The sequence below is a fragment of the Gopherus evgoodei genome, chromosome 10 (genome assembly GCF_007399415.2).
Source record: "Gopherus evgoodei ecotype Sinaloan lineage chromosome 10, rGopEvg1_v1.p, whole genome shotgun sequence".
Taxonomy (NCBI): domain Eukaryota; kingdom Metazoa; phylum Chordata; order Testudines; family Testudinidae; genus Gopherus; species Gopherus evgoodei.
In genome coordinates this window covers 36323328-36334722 of record NC_044331.1, presented here as the reverse complement: position 1 = coordinate 36334722, position 11395 = coordinate 36323328, and the positions used below count along the sequence as shown (strand labels likewise).

The window sequence follows — 11395 nt, the reverse complement described above, 5'->3', positions numbered from 1 at the left end:
TTTCCCTGTGAATTAGGATCCCAGCAGCTAAAGCCGGACAAACCCAGAGCCTGCTCCATGCACTGCCTTGTGGGGGAGGGCGCAGGACAGGGCCTACACGTAAATACAGTAACAGAATCACAGGTGAGAGCAAAACAGTTCCAGTTCTGGTGCTACGTTTAATAGATTTGTAGGGACAACCTCAGCCGCTGGCAATTGAGTATGAGCTGAAATAAGAAGCTGCAAAGAGAAGCAGAACTTCAGCCAGCCCTGCCCAGGAGATGAAATCTCTGTCTCTTACAGCTGGGAAAACGCACGTGTTCACCAGGGATGCACTGGACGAAGGGCGGCTTGCTCTGGGGTTTTGAAAAGTGGTTCAGCTTGAAACTGGGAATAATTTTATTTTCTAATTTAAAAATACCCTGTGATAGCAGACAGGCTGCTTTAACATGTAGTGCCACGATTCAGGAAGGCAACTCGATTACATTATACAATCATGACCGGGGGTTGGGGGGGGGGGCAATTCAGCTTTTCCTTTTAATATCAACCAAAATCCAAACCAGGGTGTTTTTTTAATACACATTGATAAGAAAACAGTTATAAATAATGCCCTTCGATGAACGTGGCTAGTTTGATTAGCTCAGTATTACTCGGAGTTCTAGCAACACTGATCCCTGCTGTTCCGTGTATTCCTTTAAAGCCTCTGACCATGGCAGAAGAGATCATTTCTCTATCTTGTTTCTACTTGGACCATTTCGATTCCGGCTGGTAATTTCGAGCCGCAGATTTGTTTTCAAGGATGGCCCCTCAGAATTATTTCCGTGGAATTTTCACCCTTGGTGTCTCTTTATTCTTCACCCGGCAGAGCTGGGTAACAATACACACAAGTTGCAGCACTTTCCAATTAGGTTATTTTTTATTAAAATCAAAATATTAATCCCACTATTAACTGCTGCTCTGACAATAAATAACAATAACTTACTTTTGTTCTTTATAGGCTCAAACAATTTGTCCTCCGTCCATAAGATAACTTAACATTTTCAATAAACGTCTCATTTCCATATATACGTTTTCCAGCAATCATGCGGCTTGGGGGGGGGGTTTCCTTTCCCCCCACCCAAAACAGGACAAGGTTCTCAAGTCAGTGATAATGCGGAGTGTGGAATGATCTCACTCATGTGGTGCTGTGAGAGACACTGGGATGGAGATGACTACTCAAAAGACAATATCGAGCTGAGATGATTTAACTGGCTTCCAACAATCCTAGGAAGACACAAAAGATCCTTTTTTCTTCCAAAAAGGAAAACGAAAAAAAATGTACAAACTACCATTATACAGTACGTGATTTGGGGGCTAATTTTAGTAAATCCACGTTTCCTCTGGGGAGAACAAAAAATCCGCAAGGAAAAAAATAAGGGGAGGGGGGGAGTTCTCTCCAGTCTGGTGAAGGCAGCTAGAATCCTGGTGCTTTTTGGCAGTCAATACATATTTTTGTTTGTTTTTAAATAATATTTTTATAAAAAGTTTTGTTTGGAGCTCTGGGCCAGCCTGAGGCTGGGCTTGTCTCATGCAGGGAGCAGGAGCATGCGAAAGTCCAAATCCGCTGGGGGGTGTGCTGGTCTCACGTCTCCACAGGACTGGGTACCATGCTGTTGGGGGTGTCAGGTAACTGGGAAGACAAGGAGGTCACATCGCTGCCAGAAGAGTTACCCAATGAGCCAGATTCGGAAAAGGATACCTGGGGGGGAGAGGAAAGGGAGGGGGGAGATGGGTGAGAGCGATGTGAGCAGAATTCAGAGCCCTCAATCCCTGCCTTATCTAGACTGGGGGAAGGTTTTTTTAATCGTGTTAACCCGTTTTAATCAGACGCTGCTAAAAAAATACTCTAGCATCAAGTGCAAGGCAGGGTTTAAAAACTAGCTAAGATTCACCTGCAGCACAGAAGCAGCTAAAACACAACATACCCTGTCTCCCCCAGGGTCTGTACACGTTTTAGTTCAAACATGTTTAAATAACACTTGTTCTAAACCGAGCCTCGACCTACGCAAGCAGGGATGCCCAAGGCTAAAGAACCCCTCCATCCTGTTCAGAGTAATGCCATAAACACCTAGTGTCAGGGGCTTACACAACCCGCAGGTCCCTTCATTCCTCCTCTCGTCCACATTCAAACCACAGCGCCCCTCTGCCAGGCAGGGCTTGTGCTGGCAAAACAAATCTCATCCTTCATACAAGGATAGGACATGATTACCGATAACTAACTACACAAACCAAGCTGATGAGAACCCAGGCGTCCTTGAGAGAATTCTCTCCTCCTCCTGGCGGAATCCTATTGGGCACTAGGGCAAACAGATCTCTCCAGCTCAGTGGTGCTGCACACTCCTACTGCAACCCCCGGGGATGACTTTGCAATGGGAGGAGGCTCTCCTGCCCATTAAGAAATCTGCTAGACTTTTCGAAGTTAATTTCAGACTAGGCAATGGTCCAGGGGCAGTTGCGCAGTGCTGGGCTCCACATATCACAGGGTGATGTATGTGCAGCATATTTCATCAATTCGCTCTTCCAATGCTAGTCAATGACCGTTTAATTATTCATACAGCACTCCCGTCTCACTTTCCCATTATATTAACTAAACATAACACAAGATTAATTTTTGATTATCTGCTAAAACATCCTAGCGGAGGAGTACATTAACGGGGGGCTTCCTCCGCTGCTTTTTCGGCGGCAGATTCTCCTCCACAAACACCCGGCTCAGAGAAAAGTTAGCGCGGGCTGGGCATCGGAGCGGGAGTGTTAAAACCCAGAGCGCCCGTGGCCCAGCCCCTGGAATCCTCACCCAATTTCCATTGACATCAGTGCCGCTTTTGCCCGTCTAGAGAGAATTTCAGCGTCTAACTAGGAATGAGAAATTCCGGAGTCAGAAGGTCCGGATCTGGCCCCTTGTAACTGTTTACTAACACATGGTCATTTATAAACCACTAGCTGATTTGTCCCGGGGAATTTCTCTCGCTGTCTTTTTCCAAGTGCCAAGGAACTGGGTGTTTTGGTTTGTTCGTTAATAAGGACACTTCCTATTCCCTTGCCAAAGGGTGCGGGGAACCGCTGAAATGGGCACGCACCAGGCACACGTGTCTATCTCTAAGCTCCTTTCTATCATTACTGGTCTCCTGGCCGTTTAACGTTTCTGTTGCCCTGCTGTGGATCAGAGCTCCTGCCCCAGAGAGCTTACAGTCTAAGTGCGGGGAGGGGGGATTACCATTCAGATTCCGTTGCCAAGAAAGCCTGTGTTCAGGGGCTGCCTTGGGCTGAGCTCCCATGGGAACAGCCCTTTTCTCTAATTCACATCGAACTGGACCAAGGGAAATGGAAGTGTGCGCTGCTAGAGCTCCTGAACCATTCCTCCTCCGGGCACTGGGTGACTGTCAACCCCCCAAAAATCTAGGCACAGGGATCCCCGGATGCACTTCGGCTCCTAACTTCTAGTGATGTCAGTGGGAGCTGGGAACCTTCGCGGACGTGACGCTCCAAGGAGCAGGAGGGAGTGCGGTGATCAAGCTCTGGGAGTAGTAAATAAAGAGCAGGCGGAGGGACCCGCTCCCGCAGCCGAGCCGAGCTGAGCGGCCTCTTACCAGCTGCTGGAAGGCAGGTTGGTCCAGGTCGCTCTGCAGTGCGAATTCACTGAGCGCTTTCCACGGGGGCTGGTAGGTCTGGACCTCCACCGCGTTGCCTTGCACGGCGCTCTCATGGCGGATGGGGCTCCCGGCCACCAGGGGGGTCCCGGTCAGGCCCTGCAGACTCTAGAGGGGGAGACAAGCAGCAAAGTCTCAGCCGGGCGGGCTCTGCGGTGTCGGGCGCGGCCCGGGGCATTGCAGGGGCCGCAGGAGTCAGCGCCAGGGCGCGGTTCTCCCAACCCAAGAGCGGTCCTGATTTTCTACAACAGCGGCTGGCCTCCTCCTGGAGCCAGCCCCAGCGCTGCGCTCCCTGGGCCCGTGGAAGCGCCAGGTGCGGGGACCTGTCCTCCCTCCTGCCGAGAACCCTGCAACCCCTCGGCTCCACCTGCTGCTCGCGGCAGGCGCTCCGAGGGGAGCAGGGCCCGGGCCCTTGGTTCTACCCGATCCCAACACGAACGGAGCTGGAGAGTCATTGCTCCGGGTTTCGTTTTCAGTGCCTCCCCTGGGCTCTCCTGCAGGCTCACGGACCCAACGTACCATCTCGGTCCGGGATTTCACTTGCACAATTATTATCAGCTTGTCATGATTTGGCTGTAACCGAGCACCCGAGAAGAAAAGGGTCAAACCAATACTCAGGGCTCTCCCAAGAAGTTATCAAATCACCCCAGAAGGGTGTTTGTTTCAGCACCTAAGAGCACTTTCCCTTTGGGTTGAGCGTTATTTTTTTATCGTTTTGAACAATGTCCGGAGTGCAAGATGTAAGTGTCTGTCATGACAGAACAGCTTTAACTTAACCCCGAAATATCTTAATGGGTCACGGCCAGGTTCATAATAACAATTCATGCATTTTAAAAACTAAATCGCTTTATGTAGCCAACAAACCCGTAGATTATTAAAGCGGAACGATTTTTGTTAAATCTAGCTCGCTGGTCCCTATTCCTGCTGTGTGTTTACTCTGTACACGTCTCTCAGGCTAGTCTGTTTCACTTTTGGTTTCTGGTCAATTTGTAGCCCGTTTCACTTCTGCGGGTTGCATTCATTCATTTAACACATCTTTACTATTGGATTTTTGTTTTTAATCCATACAAACATTTCTGTGGATTTTAGGAATTGTGTAAATATAGAATTGGTCCCTGGGATCTGGTTTATCCCATAAAAGGGAGCGTGGAGCAGAGGGGATGTCCTGTACAAATACCCCAGGGCTGGGCTGTCACGCACCCACACAGATATTTTCTCCACCAGATATTTCCATGTGAGTAATACTGGGGGGAAAATCAAGGGCCAAGGCCAGGAGTCCTCCGGAACTACAGGGAGAACCGTTCCCTCCTGCAAAATGGCCCCCGCCTGGTGGGTGGAAAGAGATGCTCTGCTCTTACTGTCTTGTCGCTGTGCTGCTGCTGCTGCAGCTGCTTCATCAGGATGGATTTCTTCTTGTCCTTGCAGCGCTTGTTCTGGAACCAGACCCGGATGACTCTGGGGCTCAAGCCGGTCATCTCCACTAGCTGCTCCTTCATCAGCGCGTCCGGCCGCGGGTTGGCCGCATAGCAGGTCCGCAGCGTGTGCAGCTGCTTCTCGTTCAGCACCGTCCGGACGCGGGTGGTCTTCTCCGTCTGCTTGTGCACGTGGGGCCGGAGAGAGGGCTGGCGGCCGGGCACGGAGTCTGCAGCAGGGCGAGGGGAAAGCGACCAATTCCAGTTAGCGCTGGGGTCTGAGCCCCTTCCCGGGGAGCCCCTAGCCTCAGCCAGGCCGCGAAGGCAGCGTGGGGACGGATGTATAGTGATCTCTGGCCCGGCCTGTGTTCATGGCGCAGAGAATCGCAGGCAGGCACCCTCCCCTGCTGCAGTGAAGCCCCCCGCAGGATAAACTCTGAGGGGTCCCGGGGGGCGGAATCCCTGCTAGGGGCTTCCCTGAAGCGAGGGGCTGCAGCTAAGCCTCTGCACTAAATGCAGCCTGGGAGATTAGCTTGCAAGGCCCAGGGCTCCTGAGCCGGTGCGGCCTGCGTCTCCTCTGAGATAAAAGGCCATTCCTACCCGCAGCCCAAGCCGAAGCTGCCCCCCCTCCCAGTACAGCCAGGCAGGGAGTTGTACGAGCCACTCTACGGTGGCGGAAGCGGTTCCTGCTTCCCCAGCCGAGTAGGCAACAGGGAGACTCGGAATCACACACATTGCAAGGCAGGGATACCAGGGCTCAGCCCAGCACTCAAGGGGGGTGGGGGGTCGGTACTTTACAGCCCACCAGGCACTGGAGGAAGCTGCTGCCGCCACCCCCAGAAACAGGCTCTGGCAGCTGGGGTTCTTGCAAACAGGGCGAACAAATACAAGTGAGGTAGGAGGAAAATCGCCCCGAGACTCAGTTAACCGGGGCTCCGAGCCAGAGCTTCCCTGCACTCAGCGGCTAGGTCCGGCCCAGCACCGCGCCGCTTCCCGACTGGGAAATCGGGGGAGAAAGTGACTCTGTCGAGCAGGACATTTCACAGGGAAAGCCCGCGTGGGGGTTACAGGCTGGATAAATAACCCCCCGCCCCCCATATTAATTATTCCAAACGGGCATTTTGCCCCTGAGATTTGACCATTAGATTGTATATCAAGTGCAAATTTCCCAGGGATCTAATCAGGGCCGGCTTCGCTCACCCAACCACCCAGCGCGGCCTGTTGCAGGGCCTGGGGAACCTCCCAGAGTTAAAAACCGTTCAATCAAACAGCTGGGGCGAACTGCCCTGACCGGTGCCCCCGAGCGGAGCAGAACCAGCCGGATAATCAGGAGAAGAGGTGCTGAAGTGCTAACTAGCCAGCAATTGTGACCCTGTCCATTAATCTCCGCGCTTCTTCCATGCCCTGGGAACTGTAGGATCTGCACAGCTTTCCGGGGGTGGGGGGGAGTACTCCGGGAAACAACCCTTAGCCGGGATTTCTACTGGAAAACAGTGCAAATAGGAGCACTTCTCACGCGGCTGACAGGAAGAAGTCAATATAGAGCGTCCTTAATAATCAATAACACGGGCGGTATAAAATCGCCCCCAGAAGGGGAAACGCCGGCTTGCTGCGATCGTTAACTAGTTAACTACAATGAGTCAATAATTATCATTCAAAAACATCGTGAGCAGAGTAGCCAAAAAAGGACCAGGCTAGAATCTTTATCGAGCCGCAGCCCCATGACCGCCGTATAATCTCGATATACATAGATCCTAATCAGCCAGCACCAATACACCTCAAAATAGACAATCGAAACCAGGTCTGCCACCCTTTCTCCATCGGATCTCGGCTTCTTGCAAACGGTGTTTGTTTTGTTTCTACGATTAATTTCTCTCTGAACAGAGGAATAATCTCGTTTCGGTTCCCTTCATACTCAATGTTGGTGTTAGCAGGGGTGGTTTGTTTTTGTTTTTTTTAACTTTTGCAGCTCAATATTTTTAAAATCCACATGATTTCGTTTCCGAGGAGTGAAAACTCACCCTTCTTGAAACAAACCAGACGAACTAATCCATGGCCTAAACCAGCGGGAGAATGGAGTGCAGGCGCGGGGCTATTATTCCCGCAGGAAAGGAGGCAGCCTAGGAAAAGCACAGATTGTGCACGAAAATATACCCTCATCCTAGCTGACTTTCTTCCCCTGAATGATAGAAAGCTGCCCCAGTGTGCAGTGACTGGGGAAGCAGCCCCGGCTCTCTCGTACTCACACCGCTCGAGCTCTAGTCCAGTTCACACTGAACGCGCCAGGACCACCGCCGGGGCTGTCCCGCGGTTAGCGAGCGCTTCGTAGCCTGTTGCCGGGGCAGTTCAGGATGCCTTGGCTGAAGCCCCCTTATTCCAAAACCTCCCAAGCGCAGTCGTTGTTTGGACGTGTCTTCCCGCTCCTGTGTGCTCGCCTACACATTATGGGACTGCCTCTGGAGCTGGAGTTAGGGCCAAACGCTGCAGATCCATCTGTCGAGCTAGTCTCCTGGGGCCAGAGCCCATCACCCTAATATCTGAGCAGAACTGCCTTGGGGTTGGGAGCCAGCAGGGTTTGGCGCTTATTGCGGATGAAGGCTGGTTAAATGGCACTGGGCCTCACCCCAAGGGGACAGCCATCTCTCTAGCCTCCTGTCCTGGCTGAGATCCTCTCCCCTGCCTCTTGGCATCACTGCAGTGTCTAGAACAGGCTATCTAGTCGCTCCCCGGCTCTGCCATGTTCCTCTAGCTTTTCCCACGAATCCGCTGCTGCTCCCTTGGGTACCCAGGGCTGTCGCAGTCCCTCTCCCCTGCCCGACTGGCTGGCCTCATTGAGTCCCACCTCCCTCCCCCCTCCAGGTGCGCTGGTTTGGTTTTGTTTGGCAGCAGCTACTTGGAGCTCGATATTCAGCCTCCTGGCCTCTATAACGCTCGCCCAGCCCCGAAGCTACTTCGATTCCCTTCTCAGTTGCCTCCAGCCACCCCCGCTCTGCCCTCGCCCAGCCTGCCTCTCCCTCTCCTCTTCTGGGTGTGCACAGAACCTCACGTATCCCTGGCAAGTGGCCTGCAGCGTCCAGTCCCTCCCACTCCCCAGACGCAGAAGAAAGAGGCCTACACGGAGGAGACGGAAGGGGGGGCGGGGGAGAGGTTCCCAGTGTGGGGCCAGGTGGGAAACACTTAAAAACTGCGGAGTCTCTGGCCAAACCTCCTAGGCCTCCATAACTCAGCACATCGTGGTGGAGATAACAGATGTGTTTTCTGTAGGCATATAAGAGGGACAGCTAAAGATATAAATGTCCCTGCCGCGTTAATAGGCAGAGGCGAGATTAGATAGAAATTATTCATACATCTATCAGTCTAGCCAGATCCCAGACACAGGGCTACAGCAGTTTGTACAGTGCATGGCATTGTACCCCAGGGATAACACTACCCGGGGTGTGTGTGTCCATGCCCCGTATTTACCGAGCTAGCTGATGATCTCACACCCCCAGGTGGGCCCCAGCGCCTGGCAGATCTGTTGCTCCTTTACCTGATAGATGCAGGCCTCTGGTGCTCTGTAAATGGCCGGGGCTCCTGGGACTCTCCACCGAGCTCCTGTCCAGCAGAAGGCCGTGGTCGGCCCGACAGAGCAGCTCGTGGTCCCGTAGAGAGAACTCATCCCCGGGCAGGAGCTGCCGGCTGCAGACAGAGCAGCGGAAACATTCGATGTGATACACGTTCTCTCGGGCTCTCATCACCAGATCACTGCTGCTGAATCCCACCTTGCACTTTGCACACTTTATGCCGAATAACCTGCCGGGAGAGAAAGGGCCATGAAGCTACTACACGATCACCCCACTGATCCCAGCTCAACCTCCCCAGTGATTAATCACCTCGGCTGTGAAACCCAGAGGGTCCCCTCTGCTCTCTGCGTAACAAATCTGACCCACTCATTCAATTCGATAAGGGGGCCCGGGTCAATAGGAAAATTTCCCCTTACCCACATTTTTCTGTAACAGGCATTAGGGAATGCGCAGCTCAATACTGCCTCTTGCTCGCCGACATGATGGTTATATTAATATTCTTGTTTGGTTGTATCAATTTTTAATAACTTCCTGTCTCCAAAGCCAAATAAACAGGAACGTAATTTGTCCTGATTACAGAAGTATTGGCTCCCTCCTTTAACAAGCAGGGGGAGGTGCGATTTCACAGATGGGGAGCTCTTTAAATTAGCTCTTAAGAAATCGGTCGGAGGAAAGTTTTTTTTTAAATAGATAAAGAGCTTTTTGAATCACCTGATATAATCCCTTTTACAGTATGTCTTGCCATCTCTCACAAAACAAGTGCAGGTTTCATCCAAGTACTGGCTGCATTCAGCGCATTTGAGACATGCTGCATGCCACTCGAGGTCCGGGGAGACCTTCAGGTATGTACTGGTCATGGATCTGACTCCCACAGCCCACACACATGGCAATTCCGGGCTTTTCTACCAGTGGAAATGAGCAGAGGAAATTTAGAACGTATACTGGAGGCATCTCATTTCTAATCAAAACTGTCTCAAAGGACTGCATCACAGAGGCATTCGTAATTAGGGAGACATTCTCTAGTATAGGTCGGCAATGGAAAGAAAGAAAGAAAAGAAGAAAGAAAGAAAGAAAGAAAGAAAGAAAGAAAGAAAGAAAGAAAGAAAAGAAAGAAGAAAGAAAGAAGAAAGGTGAAATCGATAAACTGCAGCAATCAACTATTCTCCATACCTGAACTGCAAGGAAATTTTACAGAAGCAATTGGTAGGTGTACATACTGGGATAAAGGTTGGAAAATATAGAACTGGAAGATAGTTAAACACAATGGAAAATCAGATGAACTTTATCTGCCGGTTATTTCATGGGCATTTATTATTCGTCTTATTTAAAGAACAACAGCAACAACTAGGTTCTTCTTTTCCTCTTTGCATTTTTCTTATTGTATATATTAATAATTAATGACGAATGCCTGAGCTATTAGGCTAAAAGGCATCCAAGGAGCAAACCTCAACAAAACATTTATTTAGTCTTTAAAAAGAAAAAAAGAAACAACGAATTCTGCAGCCCGAGATCGTGACACAACAAGATAAAATAGCTTTTAATTTAAAAAATAACAAAAAGCAATAAATTGTGCAAGAGCAAAAATAATCATCGTTTACAAAAATGCACGATTTTATAATGGTCTCTAGAAGTATCTCTGTAAATAAACCACTTGTAGAATCAACTTAAACGTTTCAAGTAAATATTTACAAGTATCATTCAGATCGAAGATCAACTTACTCTTGGAATGATCCCCCATAGCACCCAGAAAAGGATAATGAAAAATAATATCCACCATGCAGAAAGAGATGTGTGCAAAGTGTTATGATGCAGAAAGCGCAGGCTGCCTGCCCAGTGCCTGCTGTTTGCTAACTAACTACTCCAGCCTGGAGGAGTTGGAATGTGCAGCCTGCCCTGTCCCATACGCAACATGACGTCAGCACGCATCAGCCCGCTTGAAGGGAGCGGGGGAGCAGTGACTTCACCAGGCCGCCAGAGCAGCCCCCAGAGGCGATTGGAAGCTATGGAGAGGGAGCGAATTGATTGGCCAGGAGTGAACAATGGAACGCGGAACGCCGTGAAACACACAAAGATTCTTTCTCGCTCAGGTCCCCCCACGCTTGAAGAAGCAGCAGTTCCCTCACTGTTTACCTGGTCTGAGAGTCCCTTCTAGCCAGCAGAACCGCTCCTCCAATCTGCTTCAGAGCTTTCCATTCAAGAGGTGATTATTACACTTGTGTGAGAGCCGAAATCCAGACATGCCCCCAGCCCTCACTCCTATTGGAATGAGACTTTCTCCTTTCCGGATTAATTACTAAAAATCTCCCTCTGGTGATGAAGTATGTTTCGCCTTGTGTTTAAATCAAACCAGCTCGCTCGAGTATTTTAAAATCGAATTCAAACGGTTTTATCTTAACATCCCAAGAATGACTCTGGGTTTATTTCAGTAACGCATTACTATACTATGTTAGTCTGTATTTGTTTTTATGCTTTGTGTATTATTTAAACCTATTTTATGTTGCGGTGCAAGACGAGTGCCCACAAAAGGTGCTTCTGCATGTGACATTTACATGTGAACCTTATTAATGTATTTGTTGGAGGAAAAAGAAAGGCAGAAAAATTAGCTGGGATCTTGCTCTTGAACCTGACAGGAGCTTGATAGATATTTTAAACAGAATAATACATTGCACCTCTAATTTCATCCCATCTTGCCCAACAATTTATTTTAAATTTAGTTTATTTCTCAGATCAAAGGTGATCATAAGAAACTAACGAA

General features: G+C 50.0%; 1 protein-coding gene across 1 annotated transcript; it reads right to left on the bottom strand.

Annotated features, from left to right (window-relative positions):
* Nucleotides 1-932: 932 nt before the first annotated feature.
* Nucleotides 933-9639, bottom strand: ISL2 (ISL LIM homeobox 2). Its single transcript, XM_030578066.1, is given in 6 exon segments — nucleotides 933-1717; nucleotides 3606-3773; nucleotides 5024-5307; nucleotides 8607-8869; nucleotides 9352-9482; nucleotides 9484-9639. Coding segments are annotated over 6 exon segments (1107 nt in total). The 5' UTR covers nucleotides 9628-9639; the 3' UTR covers nucleotides 933-1600.
* Between the last annotated feature and the right edge of the window lie 1756 nt (nucleotides 9640-11395).